Raw genomic sequence first — 27,340 nt, forward strand, 5'->3', positions numbered from 1 at the left:
TCATTTACCTGTATTTTCAAAATCCGCAACATTGTCAGATGTTGCCGGAACACAGTTTGCCTATGTTGGTTTTCTCAGAAAGAGAGAAGCAAAGTAAACGTACTGTAATGCTGTTTCCCTGCACAGCCATTCTTATATATGCACTTGGAACGGGGCTGGTGATTGTGTTTCCCCCATCCTGGCCTTGCCACACACTGGAGAGCATGACTGCAGGTAGTTCACGTAATTAGCGCTTCTGTGAACTCGAGTTTGTGAACATTGCCCTCAAAGCAGACGTGATGGAAATTAGGTGCTCTGAGCGGGTGGAGCCAGCAATACTTAACAGAGTACCATGGGACTTCACTTTGATGTCAACATTATATAATTATGTGGTTTGTTTCCATATAGAAACTTGGTGGAGAAATATCCTAGCCAGTAGCTATTTTGTTTTCCCTAACACTTCTCCTCTTAAGTTCTGAATACGATAGCATATGTGTTCAGATGAATTGCGTTTTTAGACACCTGTTTACTAAGTGAGAAAAATGAGGGGGAGGGAGAAGGGGGGGGGAACTCCTGTGTTTAGCTGGTGCTTAGAGTGGCTTTTTCACATTTATGCAATTGCAAACTTCTTGTCTACTTGAATATAATAAGCAGATCTGGAGCTCTATTTGGATTGAATTCTAGAGGTTTTGTTTTTAAAAATCACTCCTTGTCGGATACAAAATGTGATCCAAATGTTGTTTCAGCTTAACAAATGGCAGCACTCCACATGTGTTCACAGCTTTAAGATGAATGAGTGGGCATGAAATATGAGCCAGCACACAATTTGGCCTGAAGTATCTAACAGCAGTAGTAGCCAATTTAAAACTTTTGGGCTTCAGCAGGTGTTGCTGTTACTATATCAACTTGTTTTTCCCTCTGTATCATAATAGAAAAATGGGCTGCATTGTTTCGTCCAGTAAATCAAACCTAGAAACAGAAGGGGAGGGGTTGTTAATTTGAGGACCCAACAAAATTTTGTCTTTACTTGGCCAGTTCCCTGGCACTAAACCAATGTTAACTAAGTCCCTCTAATCAGGGTTCAAATTTGCTCATTAGCAACCACCAAGAATGAACTTCTTCTTCTTCTTCTTCTTCTTCTTCTTCTTCTTCTTCTTCTTCTTCTTCTTCTTCCCCTGTCTAGCTCACAGCACATACCAGAACATACTAAAACATCAAACATTAAAAACTTCCCAATAAAGGGCTGCCTTCAGATATCTTCTAAAAGTCAGATAGTTGTTTATTTCCACAGGGAGGGCACCACTACTGAGAAGGCCCTCTGCCTGCTTCCCAGCAGAAGACCCTCAGAGGAGGACCTCAGTGTCCAGGCTGAGTGATGGGGGAGGAGACGCTCCTTCAGGTATACTGGGATGATGCCATTTAGGGCTTTAAAGGTCAGAACCAACACTTATTTTGTGCTCGGAACCATACTGGGAGCCAATGTAGGTCTTTCAGGACCAGTGTTATATGGTCTCGGCAGCCCCTCTCAGTCACCAGTCTAGCTGCTGCATTCTGGATTAGTTGTAGTTTCCAGGTCACCTTCAAAGGTAGCCCCACATAGAGCACATTGCAGTAGTCCAAGGGAGAGAGAACCAGAGCATGCACCACTCTGGCGAGACAGTCTGTAGGCAGGTAGGGTCTCAGCCTGCATACCAGATGGAGCTGATAGACAACTGCCCTGGACACAGAATTGGCCCATGCCTCCATGGACAGCTGTGAGCCCAAAATGACTCCCAGGCTGCGCACCTGGTCTTTCAGGGGCACAGTGACCCCATTCAGGACCAGGGAGTCCCCCACACCTTCCCACTCCCTGTCCCCCAAACAGTACTTGTCTTGTCAGGATTCAACCTCAATCTGTTAGCTGCCATCCAGCCTCCAGCCTCAAACCTGTAACTTCCAGTTTGGTGAGAACATATGAAACAGAGTTATATAGGTAGCAAGAGGAGGGAAGGAGGGAGGCAGATAATATTATTATCTTAACACCTTTTTATATTGATCAAGAACTGTACTAGGAGCATGAATTTTCACATCATTTTCATTACCTACATAGATGAAGCTCAGTTTGTGGATTACGATAATCTATCTGTGAGAAAGTACATCTGGGGCTGTTGCTTTTCCAACACTGCCTCTTTTAACTGGCAAGGTCATACCCACTTTTCAAAAAATGGCTGCAATTTGAAATGTACAACAAGAACAATATTCAGTGAGGGCAAGGCTCCCCCTCTCATGAGGCAGGCTGAAGCAGCTGCCTAGAGCAGCAGACTATCACAGGGTGATGCTCCATTGGGTGCCCCACCTGTTGCAGCTGCTGCTGCTGCTGCTGGAGCAGCAGTACCGGCTTCTGGGAAGATCTCCTGAGATCACTGTGACGTTAACATATGAGAGTGCTGGAGGTGAAATAGTTAAACAGGTTACCCAATCAGAACCCAGGGGGTGGAGTCAGAGGGACTATAAAACCAGCTCTGGGAGGGGCAAAGGGAGGAGTTCGCTGGGAGCTGGGTGGTTGGTTGGAGTGGGAGTGAATTGGGATAGAGTCTGTGGGTGGGTTGAGTTAGTGTAGAGAAATAAGCTGAGTCAGGAACAGTTAGGGGCTAGGAAGACAAGTAAATATCTGAGAGGTGGTTTAGTGAGTGAGAGCAGGTAGCGGACGTTATAGGTCTGGATAGGCACCCCATGTTTGTAATTGACCAATACTGTTTATGAAACCACACGCTTGTTAAAATGCAATAAATAAACAAAAGTTTATGTTCCAATTTAACCTTGACTGGACTCAGTATTGTACCAGGTAGGGCCTGGGTGGTGGCAGCGAGAAATAAAGTGGTGGCACAGGGATCAATAGACGGTGAAATGTGTGGGGACCCTGTGTGATCGCCACAATCACATTGAAACCTTGCAAGATATTGCTGGAAGCTCCCACCAGGCAACCCCAGTGAGTTGAGATTTCGGCAAGGCAAGGGAGGCTTCACCTTCCCATTTCACCTCAGGTGGCAAAACAGGATGAACCACCCCTGAGTGAGGGGATATCTTGCACTACAAGCTGGTATTAGTTGTACCAGCTTAACTGTCATGGTTTCTTCCAACGGAATTCTAGGAATTATATTTTGGTAAAGTGTGGGTAATTATCTATTGGAGAGCTGTAGTCTCTCTAAAGCTATGGTGGAAAGGAGTTTGTTGATCTCTGAGATAGGTTTGCTGTAACCTGTCTAAAATATCCTCCCTCCTTGTCAACTGGCCAGCATGGTTTTCACTGAACATCCAAAAAGCCATGTACTCTTAGAATGTTTCATTTTATTAAATGTTGTATCATATATTGGACAAAACACCCTCCATAGACCTCCTTCTCCTACAGTGAGTTTTCCTCTTCACTGCCATTTACACCACTAGTTTTCTTCCTCCTCCTCTTCTCATTATTCTCTAATCGCCTTTAGAGTCAAAGCAATTGGAATATCTCTTCTGATCCTAAAGAACAGAAATAGTCAGAGCTATCTGCTGTCACAGCTGAGGCGGCTGTAAACATTTCTTTCTAATAATGAGGGTGTCCAAGGCCAACAATACCTTTCTAATCTAAATATGAATGAGTTGGGAAGGAAACAATTTCATGGTACAAAGATCAATACATAATTTATCTTGTTAGATAATGAGAAGGGAAAGATGCACACTATTCAAAAAAGGTAACTTGCAAAATAATACGGAGTTAACACGCTAATAATACTTCTCTAGAAATTTGCAACCTTTTCCACAAAGACTGCGGCCAGCAGAGACCAATTGAAAGATCTGGCTGCTGAAACAGAATAATTGATAGTGGCCATGAAAATAAGAGCCCTGGTTGTTGTTTACAGTTCATTCCAGATATCCAGGGCAATTTTAATCAATAAGAATAATGAAAGCAATTAAAATTCAGTGTGAGTACACTTTATTTCCTGGTGATAAATTTTATGGAGCAGGATTTATTTGGATTACAAATGGCTATCTCAGTAGATAAACAAGCCAATAGACAAAAGAGAAAAAAAGTTAACATATCTGTCAGACACTCAGGTCTAAGGGCAGTCAAGCACCTTGAAGATAGGCAGGCAGGGTGAATGCTCAAAGTACCATGGACAGGTCTCTTTCAGCAACAAGTTCCCCACGCTAAAGGAAGCTAGCAGTTCAGAGAAGTTCTTTTGTTTAGACACTTAGTAGACCCTCTTTAGCTGAAGCTCTCAGAACAGCTTACAAAATCAAAACCAGTAAAACCTTAATGGCAGATGATTTCAAGATGCACCCAATTCCCCCAACTGGTTTCCAATGGTGAACAAGGCTGTGAAATTCAGGGGCGCATTGGGGTGCAGCCCAAGTCTGAACTGGATTTCTCATGGTGGCTGATTGCGCTTATTTTCCATGTATTAAAGGCAACAAAAATGTTAGATCCATTTACTAAGCAGCAAAAGCAACAGTGATTCCCCCCCCCCGCTCCCCTCATATCATTAAAGCACATTGCACAGATGGTTTCCGATATCTAATTAATAAAACATGACAGGGTGTGAATTATCATGTAATCATTCATGTTTATGTGCAGTGTTCAGACCATTAAATGCCTGCTTCTAAATCAAGCTATCTTATTATGTTTTCCTGAGGTCTCCTGCTTATACATTCCGGCTGCCGGCTTAGGCTTTAATCTTATCTGACGAAATAGGCAGAGTGCCTTCTCATGACTTTAAATGTGCGTTGGGGGAGGGGGCAATGGATGAAGCCCCTCAGAGATCCATAAGAACAGGATCATGTCCTCCTCCTTACAAATTCTTAGGGTCCAAATTATGGGCAACAGTTGTTTCATGCTCTCTTGTTTCATGAGATGGCTACAACTTTCAATTTGAAATTATGAAATGGCCAAATTCTGTTTCAGTAGCATAAGAAAAAATTAACTTCAGCACAGCTATAACACAGTTCTGTTCATTTCTGATGTTGGATTCAAAGGCCATCCTGTTCTCAAAGCGGCCACCCAGAAGCCTAAGGGAAGCCTGGAAGCAGGACATGGATGCAATGGCACTCTCTTGCTTGTGACCCCCCAAAACAGGTTTACAGAGGCAAACCTATCCCTTATGAATTTATCTGTTGTTGTTTAGTTGTTTAGTTGTGTCCAACTCTTCGTGACCCCATGGACCAGAGCACACCAGGCACTCCTGTCTTCCACTGCCTCCTGCAGTTTGGTCAAACTCATGCTGGTAGCTTTGAGAACACTGTCCAACCATCTTGTCCTCTGTCGTCCCCTTCTCCTTGTGCCCTCCATCTTTCCCAGCATCAGGGAGATCTTCTCTTCTCCAGGTAGTCTTCTCTTCTCATGAGGTGGCCAAAGTATTGGAGCCTCAGCTTCACGATCTGTCCTTCCAGTGAGTACTCAGGGCTGATTTCCTTCAGAATGGATAGGTTTGATCTTCTTGCAGTCCATGGGACTCTCAAGAGTCTCCTCCACCACCATAATTCAAAAGCATCAATTCTTCGGCGATCAGCCGAAGATGGTCCAGCTAACACTTCCATACATCACTACTGGGAAAAATTTATCTAATTACCTCTTAAAGCTGTACAGGTTAATAACCAGCCCATTTTATTGTAGCAAATTGCATAGTTTACCTGCCTACATGTGAAGAAGTCCTGTCATATCTATCCTGAATCTCCCACCCCCATCATTCAGCCAGTGATCCATAACATATGTCTTCTCAGCTATTCTCTAATATATAGTTCTAATATATTTCTGAAAAGCATAGTTATAGCTGATTTGAGTTGTTTCCAGAAACCCTTTCTGTCAAACAGAGAACAAATGAAACTTTATTTGCGTCAGCCATAGGCCAAAGCAACAAAAGAACATTGCAATGATGCACTGAGGTCCAGCTCTGGTGGTTCCCTCACTGCAAGAAGTGAGGTTGCAGGCAACCAGGCAGAGGGCCTTCTTGGTAGTGGCACCCGCCATGTGGAACACCCATCAGGTGTCAAGGAAATAAACAACTATCTGACTTTTATAAAACGGCCCTGTTTAGGGAAGTTTTTAATGTTTGATGCTTTATCGTGTTTTTAATATTCTGTTGGAAGCAGCCCAGGTGATCCATAACATATGCCTTCTCAGCTATTCTCTAATATATAGTTCTAATATATTTCTGAAAAGCATAGTTATAGCTGATTTGAGTTGTCTCCAGAAACCCTTTCTGTCAAACAGAGAACAAATGAAACTTTATTTGCGTCAGCCATAGGCCAAAGCAACAAAAGAACATTGCAATATACACAGAACAGAAATAAAAAGTTGATTATATAAAACACAGTTTAGGGTCCTGAATCAGGAGCCAAATGGTGGATCTTATTCTGATTGCCCCAGCTAAAAACCTTGCAACCTTTGCTGTCACCTGCTCATCTTGATCTTCCAAGAGAAAGGACACTGTGGCAGTGGTTGGGCAATCCGGAATGGACAATAAAAGAGGGGTGATCATCTCATTCCTCAAGTCTTTATAAAGAGTGCAAGCCAGAAGGGCATGCGCCACCGATTCGGTACTGCCTTCTCCACAGGGATATAAGCGTTTTTCGTGTGGAATCTGTTGGAATCGTCCCTCAAGTGCAGCCGAGGGCAATACATTCAATCTTGCCAGAGTAAAAGCCTGTCTATATTTTGGAATTGCTAGGTTATGCAGATGGGATGCCAGAGAATCAAAATGGGAAGGTGGATTTATGGCATGGCTTTCTCTGATGCCATTACAGATAAGGAGTGAGCTGTACATAGCAAATTAGCAAAGGGCTGCTGAGCTGCACTCACCATTGTGAGACCTGAGGAGGTGGTGATGATGATGCCTCTCCAGCTGCTGTCATTGGCTGTGGACGCCCTGTGATGTCACATAAGTACATGACAGCTCAGTGGATATACAAAAGCAGCCCAAGGGGAAGCTTGAAAAGGACACAGTGGACAACAGTTGTGTTATTCAGTACTTGGTGATCTCCTTCCGCATGGAGGTGAAGTGGCAAATGGAAGGAGGCCATCATCTGTCAATGAGATGCTGTAGAGCAATGAGAAGGCAAGTGTACCTGCTGAGCAGGACTGTGGCTTGAAAGCGGCAGATATCCATGGTTGGAAGCTGGCAATGCACCTGGCAGAAGCTGTGGAAGCCCGGGATGAAGGAGGCTGAAGTTTGTGCACGTAAGCTGGTTGAAATTCACCTTCAGAAGGCCATTGACAAAAGCTGTGTGGATATTTGTGGGTTGATGCTGGGGTAAGTATCAATGGAGAGTGTGGACATAGGTCACCCACCAGACACGGTAGGCCTGGGAATTGCATGTTCAGATAGCGGTGTAGGCTGCCCTTCAGGCTCTGGGTGAATGAACCACTGGATATTCATGGGTGGAAGCCAGCAGAGGTTGGCAGGCTGGCCAGTGGAGGTGGCTGGATGATAACTGTTGAACGAGGACCATTCCCCTCATCGTATCTGTGTTTGCCTTTCATGGATGTCACAAGCTGACGAGGCTTTCCCCAAAAGCAGCAATGAAGGGGACAGCAGAGCTTAAGCAAACCATCTTCTACTTCTAAATCAAGGTATTTCTAAATACATCTAAGTAACGTTCATGACATTCCCCTTTCCAGTACCAGGATGGGAGGCTGTGCAGATGCTTCCCTAAGCAATTGCCGTGGGCTACAAACTTCCTGTGATGTCACAAATGGGCAGGGTGGCTGAGGAGAAAGAGACAGTTGCTAGTGGGAGATGGCTGGAAGAAGGGAGAAACCTCAGTACAAGGTTCAGGGAAAGTTGGGGTAGGTAGCCAGGGCCAGCTGGATATGCAGAAGTTGAACATGGGATTATTGTGCTTGATTGGCCAGCAAACTCGCCTGACCTGAACCCCATAGAGAATCTATGGGGCATTGCCAAGAGACAGATGAGAGACATGAGACTGAGCAATGTAGAAGAGCTGAAGGCTGCTATTGAAGCATCCTGGTCTTCCATAGCACCTCAGCAGTGCCACAGGCTGATAGCATCCATGCCACGCCGCATTAAGGCAGTAATTGATGCAAAAGGGGCCCAAATCAAGCACTGAGTACATATGCATGCTTCTACTTCTCAGAGGTCCAATATTGGTCTATTTGCAATCCTTGTTTTGCTGGTTTCATTTAATATTCTAATTTTCTGAGATTGTTAATTTGAGGTTTTCATCAGCTGTACGCCATGATCATCACAATTATAACAAATAAAGGCTTGACATATCTCGCTTTGCATGTCATGAGTCTATCTCATATATTAGTCTCACCTTTTAAGTTGAATTACTGAAATAAATGAACTTTTCCACGATATTCTAATTTTCTGAGTTTCACCTGTATAGGATGAGTAAGATAATGTCCTCAGTGGATCTCTGAGATTATGCAGAATGGGGTAGAAAGAAGGATTTTTCTAAAATGTGACAAGCCTTAGCTATATAGGGTGTTATGGTCATACAAAAATATTATTGCAGCAAATTATATTGGGTAATAATTTCATGGGATACTCAGGGAAGTGTTCTTAAAATCTCATGTCCAAGTGCTATTACTTTTCTATCTTTTTTTTTTAGGTCATTGATTGCCAGATTTCAGTATCATAGCACTAACGAACAGGAGAGACTCAAAGTAAGTTCAATGCTTATTTTCCAGAAGATGTAAGATTCGCAGTCACTTTGTTCCATATGATACAAAGGCATAGAAGGGCATATTAAAATTCATGCAAGATTATAGAGTCAAGTTTTTGAATAAATTAAGTTCAACTGTGTTGCCATAAATTGCCATGCATTATTTATTTTTACACATGTTTGTCAAATTTTTATAATGAATAATTTATTCCTCGCGTATCATTTGATGTAGTTCACCTTTCATGCACTCTAAATCAATATGTACAAACCAGAAATGGTAGTGCTGGAGCAAATTTGCTGTGATAGCTATTCTCGATACTTTGTTATAGTGCTTGGTTTGCAATGAGCTGGAAATGTAAATGTCTAATATCAATGTGGTGTGTGTGTATGTGTTTGTATGTGAGAGTGTCTCCCAGAACACCTATATGATGTTGCTCCTCATTTTTTCCTCAACATCAAAAACCATGAAGCCCTTCGTTTAATTGTTTAGGCTGCAATCCTAACCACATTTAATCAGAAGCAAGTCTTACTGCATTTAATGAATTTACATCCAAATAAATGGGACTAGGGTTGCAGCTTTACTTATCATCTGCAACTGGCAAGAAACCCAGCAATTTATTTCTTATCGCTTGCATTTATCTCTTATCACCCTTCCCCCTTCCCCTTTTCCTAGTTCAAATCTGGATTCCTTGAGGCTGAAACCTATATATTATTTTGCTGCTCTATAAAGTGACTCACGTATTGATGTTATAACAACTGTACGTCTTATGGAACTTTTTTTTGCCTCTTTTGTGTTCAAAGAGCAGGATGTGTAATAGTTCTCCTTATAGATCTTATGCAATGTTTCCATTCCCTCTCCGATCGCTGACACACTGGGCTGCATCAGCATAATGCAGAGCTGTTGTTTCGTTTTAAAGATTTTTTCAGCGACACAATCAGCATTCAGTAAGGATGATAACATGCAAAAGGGTGCAATTAATGCAGTTGGCGTGCGCTGCAATATGCCATTTCCATTATACAAAGCCCTCCCTTCTGACATTTCTCAGATGAAAGCAGGGATGAAAACTCCTGCAAATGAGTGGATGAAGCTAAGGGTAGAATGAAGCAACCCAGTTGCATAGCTATCAGGAGAACCACGGGGCCAACACAAAGCAGACTCTAATGTACCAGAAGTAGAAAATTAGAAATTAAAGGTTAATGCTGGCAGATGACAGGGTTCTTCTTTCTTTGTCGATCACTCGTAGCCAAGTAAGATTGTCTTCCATAGACATGGTTTTAACAGTGAGTTTGTAAGTGACTGTGGAGGCCAATTCTGGATCCACACGTCCTTCCACAGTGGGGACATACCGCTTGTTATCATCCGCCTGTTCTGCCATTGAAGACTTCTTGGATCATTCTTTGTCTAGCTCCTTCCCTTTGACCTTACCGCCTTGGGTGACCCTGCTGGGAGTATGAGATTCCCGATGGCTTCGCTCACAAGGGTCATAGGAACATGCAAGCCCACTCACCACGACAAGGTGATGATCCAGCGAGTGGAACATATAATCCACAAATTTATATTATATTATATTATATTATATTATATTATATTATATTATAATTACATTTGTACTATTCAGAAGGTTCTATAGCTGAGGAAGCCAAGGCTCAACAATGAATGACTAGCTAGCTCAAGATAAGCCAATGAATCCAGACTTCTTAAGTAGAAATAATAAGAAGTACTTGTGAGTATATTGCAGGGTGCTTTTTCCTCACTGCTGAGCAATCACTGCACTTATAATTCAGAAGCAGAACTTGCTGGGTGACAGTTCTTCACAAAGATTTTAAAAATCCAGAACCTACCTACCTTATGAATTAAGCACTAACCCCACTTCCATTGCCAGCAAACTACAGCTAAAGAACGAATACATTTTATCCCTTTCTTGCTTATTCTCTTCCTTCCTCTTGATTTAATTTGTGCTCTGACTGTTCTCGCCAGAACCTACCCTATGTATTTAATACCAAGATTAAATCCAAGAATTTGTGGAAAGTACAGATTGAGGTTGAATCCTGACAAGACAGAAGTACTGTTTTTGGAGGACAGGAGGCGGTTGGGTGTGGAGGACTCCCTGGTCCTGAATGGGGCAACTGTGCCCCCTGAAGGACCAGGTGTGCAGCCTGGGAGTCATTCTGGACTCACAGCTGTCCATGGAGGCGCAGGTCAACTTTGTGTCCAGGGCAGCTGTCTACCAGCTCCATCTGGTATGCAGGCTGAGACCCTACCTGCCTGCAGACTGTCTCGCCAGAGTGGTGCATGCTCTAGTTATCTTTCGCTTGGACTACTGCAATGCACTCTATGTGGGGCTACCTTTGAAGGTGATCCAGAAACTACAACTAATCCAGAATGCGGCAGCTAGACTGGTGACTGGGAGCCGCCGCCGAGACCATATAGCACCAGTCTTGAAAGACCTACACTGGCTCCCAGTACATTTCCGAGCACAATTCAAAGTGGTGGTGTTGACCTTTAAAGCCCTAAACGGCCTCGGTCCAGTGTACCTGAAGGGGCGTCTCCACGCCTGTTGTTCTGCCCAGACACTGAGGTCCAGTGCCGAGGGCCTTCTGGCGGTTCCCTCGCTGCAAGAAGCCAAGTTACAGGGAACCAGGCAGAGGGCCTTCTCAGTAGTGGCACCCACCCTGTGGAACGCCCTCCCACCAGATGTCAAAGAGAAAAACAACTACCAGACTTTTAGAAGACATCTGAAGGCAGCCCTGTTCAGGGAAGCTTTTAATGGTTAATAGGTTTTTGTATTTTAATATTCTGTTGGAAGCCACCCAGAGTGGCTGGGGAAACCCAGCCAGATGGGCGGGGTATAAATAATTTATTATTATTATTATTATTATTATTATTATTATTATTATTAACCCCACTGAATGCATAGGATTGTTGGGTCCAGCATTATTATTTGTGTAGAGGGAGAACCTATTGTTAATTTTTCTGCCAATGATTAAATCTAATAAGATCTCTTTTTACTTGTAATATATTTCCAGGAAGCTTTCTCCATCACAATTTGTGTCCTTAGGAAACCATTTTCTTCTGTCACATGCATTCAAGCAAACAATTACTCTTTCCAAGGAAAAAACCCATGTCAACCATTTAAGTGGGCTTTGGGCTCCAAGCAAACCTTCCCACATGTTAGTCTCTTTAGCAAACAGACAAGCTAAATAAACTGAAAGTCAGCACAGTCACTCTCTCTTTCTCTTATTCGGGCTCAACCTGACCTGTTGATTTCCTTTTACTAGTGATGGACAGCAGCTACAACAGAAATCGCTAGCGGTTTTGAAACTCAAAAATTTACCGTAGTTGAAGGACAAATTGAAGTAGAATACATTACTCTTCTGAAACGTTAATATTCTTCTTACTTTTACAAGTGGTTCGTTGTTCCAACTTTCCTTATTAACTGCTATTACAGTTTGTAAATCATGAAAAGTATTAAGGCATTTGGTAACTGGGGAAAAGGCATTTATCTGTTCTTGCAATTTTCTGGTAAATATCAGAATTATTATGCTATTTCCCACTGCAAACTCAGAGTACTGCTGGGAAATTCACAGAGTTTAGCACACTAACAGTAACACACACATAAATACTCAATTAGACGTGGGAATAAAATAAAACCATAGTGTAGAACCTGCGACCCACAGGGCAGATCTGGACCGCCAGGGTCTCCTAATCTAGCATAACATCTCTCCTGCCAGGTCATGATGCTAGTTTATCTCAACCACATACCCTTAAGAGTTCCTCCAATCTAATCTACCCACATCTCATTCTTTGCCTTGGTTCCAGATACTGAAATGGACCCCAAAACATGTCCCTTGACTTCGGAGAGCTGATAGACACACCATACGTTTAAAGTACATGACCTCACCCCAAAGGATCCTGGGAACTTTAGTTCACAGATCCCAGCACTCTTACAAGCTACAGTTCCCGAGTTGTTTTTGTTGTTCTTTGTAACTGCTTGTGTTTTGACATTGTGTATTTTTGGAGCACACCCTGGCTGACAGAGTGAACTGAATTTTAACTGCAGACATCCTAAACCTTGCTTCTAATCTTTCCCCCCTGAGCACATATACAGCTGCCAGTTAGTTCTGTCAGTTGGTTTGGGGTTTGTTTTAGGTACGATTCCTGTGTGACTTTCTGTCATGAGGGGTGGGATGCAGAAGGAGGGCAAGAAAATGAGTTTTCTTGGTTTTGTTGACTTGCGTAGATTCTTAAGTGTGGCGACTGGAAGGTTGAAGGAAACATGTGAGAGGATCAGGAATGAATGGGTGAGTGTATGTGTGCTTTGTGTGTGTAAATGATGTAACTTTTTAGTTTCAGGAAACAAGACCCATTCCATTTTTTAAAAAAAGAAACCTGCTTATAGCTGGGCAGAATTGCTTAATGTTATTGGACATTCAAGTGGGCTGAGATGAATTTTGATACATTTTTTTATTATTATTCAAAATTATAACAAGACATATTATCCAAAAACATATCATCCTTATTCCCCCCCATTTTTCCTCCCTCCCACCTCCCCACCTCCAACACAGAACCCCCCACCCCCACCCCACCCCCCAACTTCCCTCAGTTCCAGTCTTTGGTTTCTCTAATAATGTTGTTTTCTGCACGTTACAAAGTTGTATAGATCCTCAAACTGTTTAGCTGATTATTATCAGTAAAAAAAAAAATTGTGAATGTTTATTCAAAACCTGCCAAGGAGTCCAGTTCGCTTTGTTGCATCTTCAGATACTTTGTAAAAGGTTCCCATTCATCCTTAAAGTCACAGTTATCCTTGTCCCGTAGCTTATATGTCAGTTTTGCCAGTTCTGCATAGGCCATCAGTTTTTCTTGCCATGATTCTTTAGTTGGGATTTCTTCAGTCTTCCATCCTTGTGCTACCAGAACTCTCGCAGCCGTTGTCGCATACATGAAGATGTTTTTCAACTTGGAAGCTGCCCATTGGACAGTGGAGAAATGTTTTTATGAGCCTCTTTGGGAAGTATCTTCTATTTTTGAAAGCAGCATATTAATAAACATAAAATAATGCAGATTAAAATGCTGAACTGGGTATACCTTGATCTAGCAATTGTCCCTTGGATAATTCAAAACCTGTATTAATATTTACTTTGGCTATTGCTATCTTGGCTGTGAGTCCTGCTCCCTGCCTTGTGGGCTTTTGTCCACCTGGCCTGGGAGGACTGGGCCCAGACTGACTCCAACTACAAAAGCTAAGGCTGTTGAACAGATTCTTGGCCTGGGGTGTTGTTTGGGTTTTCTGGCTTTTTTGGGGGGGGCGGGTTGCTGTTGTTGCTGTTTGTTTTCTCTATCCTGTGATTTATGTGGAAATTGTTGCATTTGGTTATGCATTTTTAAATGCTTTATTTATTGTTTACGACATACAAATAAAGTTATGTGTGTATGCACCTGTATTTCATTATTCTTTGTATTCATTATTTTTCCCCACAACATTGTTGATTCTTTAAAATATAATGTACCAGAGTTTTTTCCCTTTGCACTTCAGTGTAGTTTATATAACTATCTGGAACAGATTAATCTAGGGAAGGAAATGGTTCTTTTGTGTGTCCCCATATCTCATTCCTTTTCCTCCTGGAAAGCTTTTTGGTCAATGTGGAAGATTATATTGTCTCCTAGTTCTTGTATCACCACCTTGTGGTTGGCATCTATCTGTGTCAGGACACCATGAAAGAGTAGACCTTTTGGGCTGAAGTCTAACCATTTGAAAGTTGAAGTGCCTGCTGTGGCTGTAGAGAGAGATACAAGAGAGACAGTTTTGTTGCAGCTGGGGCAGATAAAGGTGTCTGGTCATGCTGATGGAGGCGTACCATGGCAGTTCTTTTCTAGTCACTGGAGCAGGCATAGGCAAACTCAGTCCTCCAGATATTTAGGGACTACAACTCCCATCATCCCTAGATAACAGGACCAGTGGACAGGGAAGATGGGAGTTGTAGTCCCAAAACATCTGGAGGGCCAAGTTTGCCTATGCCTGCACTGGAGGGTCCAAACGCTCAATGGAATCTGTTCAGCTGGTGGGTTTCTTAAATCTTACTAGATCAGCAGATCTCTATCCTGATCTTTATCCTTCCTGTCCCTCCTTCTGCCTGAGTGAGGAGACTGGAACCATATCACGCCAACTGCCTTGATCAACTGGGCTTGAGTGGGCCTGTTCTCTGTCTTTCTGATGAAGAAGAGTTTGGATTTGATATCCTGCTTTATCACTACCCAAAGGAGTCTCAAAGCGGCTAACATTCTCCTTTCCCTTCCTCCCCCACAACAAGCACTCTGTGAGGTGAGTGAGGCTGAGAGACTTCAGAGAAGTGTGACTAGCCCAAGGTCACCCAGCAGCTGCATGTGGAGGAGCAGAGACGTGAACCCGGTTCACCAGATTACGAGACTATCGCTCTTAACCACTACACCACACTGGCTTTCTGCTGCCCTCTAGGGTAGTGGTTCACCCAAATCCCATATGTCCCAGGGTCAAATTCCTCCACCTACTTCCCTTTATTCTAGTCCAAGTATTTGTTTAGCGTTGAATGGGAAGGAGGAATAATCTTTCCCCTTTCTTATGTCTAAGAAGGGCCTTTTTTCCAGGGGAAGCCTCTCTGTCCTCTTTTCTCCCATTCTCTATTTTTACTTATTTATTTGTCAATCTGGTCCCCTCCAATTCACAACTCTTTAGATTTGTGAAGCAGTGGTTTCTCTCTGCATTTATTGTGACTTACTTGTAAACAGATCACAGCAATTTAGAAATTGCACTAATTGTTTGGTGAGCAGGTTTTGATCATAGTTTAGCATCAATTTATGGCTGTATGCTAAATATTATCCTTTTCCTAAATGGTCCGTAAAGCAATGCTTTAGACTTTTGTTGTTGTTGTTAATGGAAACATTTCTGAACTCCCCACAGGATGTTATTAAATTAGACATTTCCATTTTTAATTAAGTAATATGTATGTGTCTTAGGGCGGGGAGAGGGAGGGATGCAGTCAGCTATAGAAAAGTAATGGTTGCAAGTTGTTGCGACATTGTTTCCAGACAGCTGTAATCCCGTTACTAGACATTAATTACACATTTATTTAAGCAATTAAGCATGGAAATGGCATTATTGTCAAGGATGTGATGTATGACCTGAAAGTAATTTGGTTAATGAGGAACAAGAAGTGTTTCTTAACTAGGGCAAGTATTTGGTTAGTGCCATTGCTAATTACCCCCAACAAACTTCAGTCAGAGTATTCCATACTTGGTGGTGGTCTTTTTTTTATTTAGCAAGAAAACCTAGAAGCAAACTTAGAAACAATAACAAGAATAAGAATGCTACAATCCTAACTATACTCACTTGGAAATAGGACCCAACAGCACTTACTTCTGAGTAAACGTATCTGTAAACAATATTGTTTTGCTTGCAGTAAAAAAAAGGTAAGGTAAAGGACCCCTGACAGTTAAGTCCAGTTGCAAACGACTCTGGGTTTGCGGCCCTCATCTCACTTTACAGGCCAAGAGAGCAAGCGTTTGTCTGCAGATGGTTTTTCTGGGTCATGTGGCCAGCATGACTAAGCCGCTTCTGGTGCAACAGAACACCAAAACCAGAGCAGCACACGGAAACACCATTTACCTTCCCACCGGAGCGGTACGTATTTATCTACTTGCACTGACATGCTTTCAAACTGCTAGGTTCTCAGGAGCTGGGACAGAGCAATGGGAGCTCATCCCGTTGCAGGGATTTGAACCGCCGACCTTCTGATTGGCAAGCCCAAGAGGCTCAGGGGTTTAGACCACAGCGCCACCCACGTCCCTGTATTTGCTTGCCGTAATAGAGGATAAATTAGATTGGGTATGCATATGAGGGTGAATTCATATCATTTGCACTTTCTGAAACAAGATATGAATGAAAACGCAGGCCCCCCCATTGAAATCTTCTCTGAATTTTCCCACTGCAGTGGCAACATCATAGGTTAATCCAAGGCACAATTATTTCTAATTGAAAACTTTTTGCAAAAAAATGTGAATATTGGGCAATTGAGAGAAACCAAAATTGTCTCCCTGGAGACAACAGGGCAAGGTGCCCTTCTATATGCATCTTTCTGTTGCTCTTGACTTGACACTCCAGTTTTAAGTTTATGTCTTCTCTTAAGTACACAAACACACACACACCACCCAACATCAGTATATTGTGAACAGAGATGAGGGCAAATGTATGATAATGTAAACAGAGTTGGGCCTCACTAGGGTAAGAGGAGAGCTGGTTAATGTTGAGTTGCAACTTCCTTAAAGCAAAACTTCACATTTGGCTGAGCTATGCCTTACATCCCATAGGGAAGTGGGTGGTGCTGTGGGTTAAACCACAGAGCCTAGGACTTGCCGATCAGAAGGTCAGTGATTCGAATCCCCATGACAGGGTGAGCTCCCGTTGCTCGGTCCCTGCTCCTGCCAACCTAGCAGTTCGAAAGCACATCAAAGTGCAAGTAGATAAATAGGTACCGCTCTGGCGGGAAGGTAAACGGTGTTTCCGTGCGCTGCTCTGGTTCGCCAGAAGCGGCATAGTCATGCTGGCTACATGACCCAGAAGCTGGACGCCGGCTCCCTTGGCTAATAAAGCGAGATGAGCACCGCAACCCCAGAGTCGGCCATGACTGGACCTAATGGTCAGGGGTCCCTTTACCTTTACCTTATGCCTTACATCCCAGGCTGTTTCTATAACGTTCCACAGTTAAACTGTGCAATTCACCACTGTATTTCTGCAATGATTTGCCGTTCTATCTATCTGTCTGTCTATCTATCATGCACATTCTTCAGCTTTTAGTGCAATTTTCTCTTAATGAACACATTTTTATATGTGGTTTCAAGTTAGAGGCACATAGTTGCAGTTTTTCCTAATACAATGCATTTGGGCATGTTATTTTCACCAGTATATTCATTTACACACACTGTCCTGTAATGTATGCATTTTTGTAAACATTGGTTGGTTGGAGAACTGCATTTCAAAATTCAAATAAGTGCAAATTTCAAAGGATGGTTGCTTTTCAATTATCATATTGTTTTGGAAAGTGAGAATTTGATAGGATTCCTCTCTAAATGCAAACTTGGTTGAATTTCTCCCCTGTCTCTAGGTTCTCCACAGTTGGATGCAAGCTGTTCTCAATTGCATGGGCCAACCCAACTCCCATTCTATGATGGAGGCATGGCTAGAGCAAATGCTTTGCATGCAAAAAAATAAAATAAAACCCAGGTTTTATCCCTGGAACATTGTCTTCCAAAAAAGGAGGAGGTGATGGTAACAGGTTTTGCCTGAACCATTGGGAGTTGGGTTAGGTGCAGAATAATGAAATGGGTTACAAGACCACTTCTTGGAGCTACACAACCAGCCCAAGAGCAACGAATGTGCTGCTTGGAAAAGCTGTTGCCATTTTCCTTTTTTGAACGCTTATATTAGATCTCCACACGAAAGCTCTCTGGAGGAAAGAAGTGTGGATTATATGCAACAAATGAGAAGCTGGTTCTCTAGGTCATGACCTCTTACCATTGGCCTGTGGCAAGGCTATCTCTGAAGCCCCAGGATTGGCTGCACCCCGAGGCAAGTTATTGAGCAAGATGAATAATTGATTTATGAAGTAGGGCAGTTTGAATTCTGTCATGTTAATGGAGGTGAGCAGCTGTACGAGTAGACAAATGTTGCATGCCCATCTGCATCTTTCCTTTATTTTTTTAAAGACCATTTGAATCTTAAATAAATAGTTTCATCACTGAAGCGAAGCACAACTTGCATGATAAGTACACACTCTCCTAACTTTAAATAGGCTCAGTTTTTGAGGAGACGGAGAGAGAAATCCCCCATGAATATGGGTGTGGGAGATTATTATTATTATTTTGGAGGGGTGAGGAAAATTCATTGTGTGTTTATAAGATTCTTCTAGCCCCTACCACCAGAAACTCTGGATGCATGTGGACTGATGAGTTACCATCTTTGAATTTATGACACCTGAAATTTGCCCAACATCACAATGCATGCTTCACCACCCACAAATGGGGGAAAAAAACTGAACACCAAAATTTACCTCCCCCCACCCCCCGAAAATGAAATATTCTGACAGCTATGAAGCCATTTCACCATCAAGTAATTAAACAAGTAAATGGGTTGCTTGATGGATTAGGTGAGACCTATTGATAAATGGCTTATTAACAAATATTTCACTGCACAGCTTGTGTTGGAATTCTCTGAATCTGTTTGTTTCTTATTGCCATTCCTATAAACAGTTAATGAAAGTTGATTTTATTTTAATCTAATTACTTGAGGGGAAAAAGATACTCAACAACATTCTCCTATACTTGTCTGTATTTGTTTTGCAAGTTTCTGTTATCTTTCATTCATCTACCAGAATACTTCTCTCTATTTTCATTTGCTTGCATTATTTCAATGAGTTAGTTGCATGCCTCTCCTTTTGGGGTGTAATGAAAATGTAATGTACAGCCATCATGCGTAAGTGTGGGTTGTCACACATCACTGGTGATTTAACTGTTTCTTTTTGCTAATGTTTTCGCATTTTGCTTATTGAAAGTGCACACAAAAAGTTATAAATCCAAATATATTCCAGGTATTCACAATTCTGGGCTTATGTCTGTTATTTTCAGCATATCTACTCTGAGTAAAACTTAGTTGGATAGAATCCAGATGGTGAAATTCTTTATACAATAACCTGTAGTAAGTCCCATTGAGCTCTGTTTAATTCGAAGTAGAAATATATAGGATTGCATCATTAGTAATTTACTGCCAGATCAGTAGCTATCACACCACAGTAAAATGGATATTAGCTTATACTACAGTGGTACCTCTGGTTAAGAACTTAATTCGTTCCAGAGGTCCATTCTTAACCAGAAACTGTTCTTAACCTGAGGTACCACTTTAGCTAATGGGGCCTCCTGCTGCCACCACACAATTTGTGTTCTCATCCTGAGGTAAAGTTCTCAACCCGAGGTACTACTTCTGGGTTAGCAGAGTCTCTAACCTGAAGTTTCTGTAACCTGAGGTGCCTGTAACCCAAGGTGTCTGTAACCCGAGGTACCACTGTATATGGAAACTCTATTGCCATTAAGGTTTAATAAACTCTTTTCTACTCATGGCAAAAACTTCCATTGATTGGGAATGCTGTTGTTACTAGAAATGATTTCCCCAGGCATTATGTGACCCACGAGAACAGCAAATAACCGGACTGTACAATGGTGATGGGAGGAAATCAGACCAAATCTTTATTGACAGCAGCAAGCAGAATAAGTGTTGGAATGGCATTGGAGCCAGGATCAGTTCATGATTCCATAAACCCACATTGGTGGAATGGGTCTGCTGGCTTTGGACCACCGCAAACCTGTTCAATGGGAGTCGGTCAGTGCTGAATCTTGCTTTGGTACAAGCCAAGCACGAAAGGTCTTCTTGGGTGACCACGGAGCAGATTCAAACCAGGCACATACCCCAACCCAAGCTTGGGGGTGCTGTGTCAGTCCTCCCTTCAGGCTCCATATGGTGGGGCTATAGTATGTTGGTCCTGCCCAATGCCATTCCTCCTTTCACCTAACAAAGGAAGGGTGAGTGGGGAGTTCTTGAGGCGAACTGACTCTGAGTTCCAGGGGAAGCAGCCTTCTTTAAGCTTTCCCCTCACTTTTGCAAGGGCTCATGGAGCAGCTTCTCCCCATGAACCCATTGCACAGATAAGATTTTGCTGCAATCTATGGGCCCCTGGGGGGGGGAGGACGCTGGTGGTGCTGTGGTCAGAGCCTAGGGCTTGCCAATCAGAAGGTCAGCGGTGCGAATCCCCGTGATGGGGCGAGCTCCCATTGCTCGGTCTCTGCTCCTGCCAACCTAGCAGTTCAAAAGCACGTCAAAGTGCAAGTAGATAAATAGGTACCACTCCAGCGGGAAGGTAAATGGCATTTCCATGTACTGCTCTGGTTTGCCAGAAGCGGCTTAGTCATGCTGGCCACATGACCCAGAAGCTGTACACTGTCTCCCTCGGTCAATAAAGTGAGATGAGTGCTGCAACCCCAGCGTTGTCCGCAACTGGACCTAACGGTCAGGGGTCCCTTTACCTTTATGGGTCCCAGTGCTTCCGGGGAAAGGTGCCCTGTGCTTATTGGCACAGAATGAGGTTTACCTGAAGCAGTCAGATTAAGTATAACTTAAGCAATTGGAGTTAACAACTTTGAACTCAAATGGGAAATTTAGGCACCCTTCAACTCTAGCTGGGGGACGCAGGTGGCACTGTGGTCTAAACCACTGAGCATCTTGGGCTTGCCGAACAGAAGGTCAGCAGTTCGAATCCCCACGACGGGGTGAGCTCCTGTTGCTCGGTCCCAGCTCCTGCCAACCTAGCAGTTTGAAAGCACGCCCAAAACTGCAAGTAGATTGTTATGTAGTGTAGTTTCACCCTGGGCCAACAGGGGGATACTGTATATAGTTTTCACTCAGGTCTGTAGATAGTTTTCACTCAGGTCCGCGGCAGTTATTTTAGGCGGGAACTCTGGGCTGTTGTGGTTACAATGTTGACAGCCGGCTGCCTATAAATACAGGCCGGCTGAGCTGTTCGCAGTTAGTTCTATTCCAGCTTACCATAATAAAGAGCTACTTGAAGAAATCGCTGTGCCGGCTGCTATGTCAACCCACCACTTAACACTGGCGACGAGGGTGGGATTGATGGACATCAGAGCACAGCCAGATGCGGCCAGCCTCTGAACTGAGCTGAATCACTGAGCTGAATCACAGAGCGAAATCACTGAGCGAAATCACTGGGCAGAACCAATTCAGAGCTGACTGTTCTGGCTAGAGCACTGTGTTCCATCCATCGCCCTTCACGCCGGCATCGGAATCATGGCTTCACTTGTGCCTCTACCGCCGTTTGCGCCAGCCTCTGAATCATGGGACTCCTACCTCGCTCGGTTCGACTGCTACCTCCAAGCCAACGAGCTGACAGAAGTATCACAGGAGCGGAAGCGGGGCCTATTCCTCAGCCTCTGTGGGCCTGAGGTGTTTGAGACGGCCCGAGCGTTGGTTGCGCCTGAAGCAGTCCAGGCAACACCATGGGACACGATCCAAGAGAAGCTCCGCAACCACTACGCACCAAAGCCGTCCAAGATTGCTGCCCGCCATGCGTTCTACCTTCGGAACCAGGCAGAGGGGGAGTCAATCAACAACTACACCACCGCCCTGCGACAGGCTGCAATGCACTGTGAGTTCCGAGACTTAGACGATGCCCTGATGGATCGAATTGTCTGCGGGGTCCGGGACATCCATCTGCAACGGCGCCTCCTAGCCAAGCCAGACCTCACGCTACAGAAAGCCATTGAGGAGGCTGTGGCCTCAGAAGCTGCTGAACGCTCCGCCCAGGAGATCCGCAAGTCCAGCAGCCCGCGTCTTGCTAGGGAGCCAGTTCCGGTGCATCATGAAAAGGCCAGCAGTGAGGAGGCATCCTCCAGTGAAGACGATGACGTGCACCAGACAAAGCGGGAGCGCAGGAAGTTCCAACAGAAGTCCAAGGGCCAACCGGAATGTGCTGGCTGCGGAGGCAACCATTCCCGTGCCAGGTGTCGATTCAGAGACGCCATCTGTAGGAAGTGTTCCAGAAGGGGCCACATCGCTAAGGTCTGCCGATCGGCTCCGTCTGACACCCCCCCTTCATCGATTCGCAAGTCCAAGTCTTCACTCCAGTCTGCCAAGGAAAGTTGTTTCGCTCTCACCAACTGCCGCTGCCCGTCTGGAACCACGATTGGCCAAACCGACTCGCCTACGCGACGCAAGCTGAACGTCACGGTGCTCATTGAAGGAGCTCCATGTGACATGGAGATCGACACCGGGTCTGCCCTGTCCATCGTGTCATGGAGCACCATCAAAAGACTGGTACCCAGAGTGTCCAAAAGGCAACTCGACTCTCACCGCGTACACCTGAGAGACTACCAGGGAAACAACATTCCCGTGGTAGGCGTTGGCCGGTTCCGGATCGCCTTCAAGGATTTTTCGGGCCTGCTCCGGTTGGTGGTGGTCGAAGGTCAGCGGCCAAGCCTCCTAGGGCTAGACTGGTTTGATGCCCTCGGCCTGGAAGTCACCGGCATCAACTGCATCTCTAACGCAGAGACTGAGGGTCTGGTCAAAGACTTTGCCGAGGTTTTTGACGGCACCTTGGGCCAATATACAGGTACGCCCATCTCCTTTAGCCTTGATCCACAAGTCGCCCCCATCAAGCTAAAGCCACGCCGGGTTCCCTTTGCTCTCAAGGCTAAGGTGGATGAACAACTGGACAAACTGATCGCCCAAGGAGTTTTGGAGCCGGTTGACCACGCAAAGTGGGAAACCCCCATCGTCACGCCTGTCAAGCCAGATGGGTCGGTGAGAATCTGCGCTGACTACAAGTGCACGATCAACAAGGCACTTCAGCAGCACGCTTATCCGGTTCCTGTTGTCCAACACCTGCTGCATTCCCTGGGTGAGGGTAAGGTCTTCGCTAAGCTGGACCTTGCCCAAGCCTATCAACAACTGCCAGTCGATGATGCCACTGCTGAAGCCCAGACGATCGTCACCCACCGGGGGGCTTTCCGTTGCCGCCGGTTGCAGTTCGGGGTGAGTGTGGCTCCTGGCATCTTCCAAAGCCTTATGGAGCGTCTCCTGCAAGGGCTTCCGGGCGTGGTACCATATTTTGATGACGTCTTGGTGTCTGCAGACTCACACCAGCAGCTGTTCGAGCGCCTCCGTGCCGTGCTGACCAGGTTCCAGGAGGCCGGGCTCAAGGTAAAGAGGGAGAAGTGCCAGATCGCCGTTCCACAGGTAGAGTTCCTGGGCTATCTTATCGATGCCTCCGGTCTTCATCCAACCACATCCAAGATCCGCGCTATCCAGCAGGCCCCCACCCCAAAGAACAAAACGGAGTTGCAGGCATTCCTGGGGCTGCTGAACTTTTATAACATGTTCCTGCCCCACAAAGCCACAGTGGCTGAGCCTCTTCACCGACTCCTTAGCACTAAGACGCCTTGGGCCTGGGGTCATCGGGAGACGGCGGCCTTCAACGCGGTCAAGGCTCTCCTTTCTTCAGACAGTGTGCTGGTACAGTACAGTGAATCCAGGCCGCTGGTCCTTGCCTGCGACGCCTCACCTTTTGGCATCGGTGCTGTCCTTAGTCACCGTTTTCCAGATGGAAGAGAAGCACCGCTCGCCTACTTTTCCAGGACACTATCTCCGACGGAACGGAATTACAGCCAGCTCGACAAGGAGGCATTGGCACTTGTGGCTGGAGTGAAGAGGTTCCATGAATACCTCTATGGCAGGACTTTTGACCTCATCACTGACCACAAGCCACTCCTGGGCCTCCTCGCCGGTGATCGTCCAACTCCACCGGTCCTCTCACCACGCATGCTGCGATGGACTGTTTTCCTGGCTGCCTACCACTACCGGCTCATCCATCGCCCGGGGAAATCGATGGGCCATGCCGACGCCCTCAGCCGTTGCCCTCTTCCAGCATTTGTGGAAGACCCGGCTCCAGCTTCATCGCTCCTTCTGATTGAGGATCTTCCGGCAGCGCCTGTATCGGCTGCCACTGTGGCCTCCGCATCTGCCCAGGATCGCACCATCAGCCGGGTGCTCAACTGGGTGTGGAGGGGGTGGCCACAAGGGCCTTTTGCATCGGAGTTCCAGCCCTTCGCAACCAGACAACATGAACTCTCAGCTCATCGTGGCTGCCTGCTGTGGGGAGACCGCGTCGTGATTCCCCAGGGACTCCGTCAGCGCGTCCTGGAGGCTCTGCACGTTGGCCACCCGGGAATTGTCAAAATGAAGGCGTTGGCTCGGTGTTACGTCTGGTGGCCTAATATGGACGATGCCATCACTGCCTGGGTGTCCGCCTGTCAAGCGTGCCAGGAGTCGAGGCCTGCACCACCGGCAGCTAAGGGACACACCTGGGAGACGCCAAAGACACCCTGGTCGAGGGTGCACATCGATCTGGCTGGCCCCTTTCACGGCCGGACCTTTATGGTAGTGGTGGACGCCTATTCCAAATGGCTGGAGGTCGCCCTGATGCCCTCCACCACTACCGAAGCTGTCATCCGGGTGCTGCGAGGCCTGTTTGCAACGCATGGGTGTCCTGATGTCCTTGTCTCTGACAACGGACCGCAGTTCACGTCAGGCACGTTTGAGCGGTATCTTTTGGGACTGGGCATCCGCCATGCCCTAACGGCACCTTTTCATCCATCCAGCAACGGGCAAGCGGAAAGAATGGTGCGCTCGACAAAAGAGGCACTGGCGCGCCTGGACCGGAGAGACTGGCATGAGCGGGTCGCCGAATACTTGTTCGTGCAACACATCACCCCTCATGCGGCCACAGGGAGGAGTCCTGCTGAACTGCTTATGGGCCGCCGCCTCAGGTCACCGCTCGACCGGCTACACCCAGACTTTGCCGTGGCTGAACCCCCAGGCTGTGCCAACGCACCACGGTCATTTGTCCCAGGAAACCAGGTCTTTGCCCGGAACTATGTGGGGGACATCCCTTGGGTGCCAGCCACAGTAGTGGGAGTCACTGGACCTCGCTCGTACCAGGTGGCACTCGAAGACGGACGCTTGTGGCGACGGCACATAGACCAGCTTAGGCGCAGGGTTGGGGACTTGGACACTACCGAGGTGCCCCCAACTGCGCTTGCGGCTCCAGAAGAGACACGTACAGATGGCGAGGCCCCACCTACACCTCCCTCACAAACTGCCAGCGTGGAGCCGAACCAAGCCGTTTCAGAACAGACTCAGACCACTCCACTTGCGGAGGCTCCACCCACAGCAGCGGATCCAGGGGAGTTGGTTCCAACGCCACCTAGGGTCGCACCACAGCCTCAGCGAGAACTGTGTGGCCCTCCGGACTTGGCTACCAGTCCCCGGCGGTCTGGCAGAGTTTCCAAGCGCCCAACTTATTTAAAGGACTATGTTGTTGGACAGGTATCACTGTTGGTCTAAGTATGGGAAATGTAACCGATATGCTTTTGTGCTTAATTGAACCATTACGCGTAGTGCTGTATATAAGGAAACCATTACGATTGTAACTAACGCCTTATCTCGGTGGGGAGGGGTGTTATGTAGTGTAGTTTCACCCTGGGCCAACAGGGGGATACTGTATATAGTTTTCACTCAGGTCTGTAGATAGTTTTCACTCAGGTCCGCGGCAGTTATTTTAGGCGGGAACTCTGGGCTGTTGTGGTTACAATGTTGACAGCCGGCTGCCTATAAATACAGGCCGGCTGAGCTGTTCGCAGTTAGTTCTATTCCAGCTTACCATAATAAAGAGCTACTTGAAGAAATCGCTGTGCCGGCTGCTATGTCAACCCACCACTTAACATAGATAAATAGGTACCTCTCCGGCAAGAAGGTAAATGGCGTTTCCATGCGCTGCTCTGGTTTCGGTGTTCCATTGCACCAGAAGTAGCTTAGTCATGCTGGCCACATGACTTGGAAAAACCATCTGCGGACAAATGCCGGCTCCCTCAGCCTGTAAAGCGAGATGAGCGCCACAACCTCAAAGTCGTCTGCGACTGGACTTAACTGTCAGGAGTCCTTTACCTTTACTTTTTTAGACTCTAGCTGAATGGCAGATGCAAAATAACATTTTGCATCATTTTGAAAACTGCAACCGCTAACAAAGTTTCAGATTCCAGAATCAAAATTAGCCGCCAACATTCAAAACATGTTTTGAATGCTTATATTTGAATGATGAATATAATCTATACAGACTTGCTAATTTGTACTTTAATATATTGACTACAAATGCCTGCCAGCTGTTGAATACTGTTCAGTATTAGATTCTACTGAAGCATCTTACTATGTTCAATGCTAATGTTGAGTATACAAATAGCTTCCAAATTGCAGAGTACAAGAGAGAGGCAGATGCCAGTCTTGGGCACAACTTTTGTTCAGCTTCTAAAATTACAATTTAATTCATCTGAGATTAGTGAAGCCCCTTCCTCTCGTCACTCCCCTTCACCTTTGTGGTGGGAAGGTAAACAGCATTTTCGTGAGCTCTGGTTTCCGTCACGGTGTGACGGAAGCATTATTATCAATTTACAATGGGGTGGAAGGTTCACAGGCTATGAAGAACTTGCTCACAAATTTATTGACAGCTCCACAAATTATTATACCTAGGAAGCTAGGAAGTGGAAGGGGCAAGCAGAATCTAAAATGGAACAATGGTATAAAGATGTGTGGGATATACCTATTAATGATAAATTAACATGTGTCATTAAGGTAAGACAGGGAATATGCAGGAGAAATGATTTTGAGGCGATATGGAGGGTGTTTGTAGAATTTGTACAGTTAAAACGGAAAGGGGTCAAACCATCACGAGAGGTTTTGAAATTTTGGGAGGTTGGATAGCTACAATGGAATGGCCTCAGTGGTGGGGTGCACATTTTTATTCTTATTTATTTATGGTTATTACTGTGTGTGTAGATATATATATATAGTAAGAAGCTCAAGATCTTCAATTAGTAGGTTGGGTATAAATACTCCTAAATGGACAAACAAACAAATGAATACAAGGCATTAGGTTTACTAGTTGTGTGTCAAAGCCCCAAGCACCCCCATGAGAATAAAGACACAAGGACACAGAATTTTAGGTTAATGTTAATGGGCAAAATTTAGGCCACAACTTTATTGGTTACAGAATGTGAGCGGTATTGGCTTAG

General features: G+C 45.2%; 1 protein-coding gene across 16 annotated transcripts in view; it reads left to right on the forward strand.

Annotated features, from left to right (window-relative positions):
* The first annotated feature begins 6,244 nt into the window (after positions 1-6,244).
* The window catches only part of LOC308484930 (uncharacterized protein), a 183,609-nt gene continuing 162,513 nt past the window's right edge, over positions 6,245-27,340 (forward strand). For 6 of the 16 annotated variants that reach the window (XR_013990175.1, XR_013990176.1, XR_013990177.1 and 3 more), the window contains exons 1-4: positions 6,245-7,780; positions 8,569-8,623; positions 10,029-10,139; positions 10,242-10,346. Coding sequence is in view for 2 of the 16 variants with exons in the window: in XM_081020221.1 (XP_080876347.1) it covers positions 7,731-7,780; positions 8,569-8,623; positions 10,029-10,139; positions 10,242-10,253 (228 nt within the window). In the remaining 14 variants the exon portion in view is untranslated. Of the gene's footprint in view, positions 7,781-8,568; positions 8,624-10,028; positions 10,140-10,241; positions 10,552-11,649; positions 11,883-12,863; positions 12,912-27,340 lie in introns of those variants that run through there. The other 10 variants (XR_013990183.1, XM_081020220.1, XR_013990178.1 and 7 more) reach the window with 8 other exon arrangements.

Source organism: Podarcis pityusensis (genome assembly GCF_964106645.2).
Source record: "Podarcis pityusensis genome assembly, chromosome: 9".
Classification (NCBI taxonomy): domain Eukaryota; kingdom Metazoa; phylum Chordata; class Lepidosauria; order Squamata; family Lacertidae; genus Podarcis; species Podarcis pityusensis.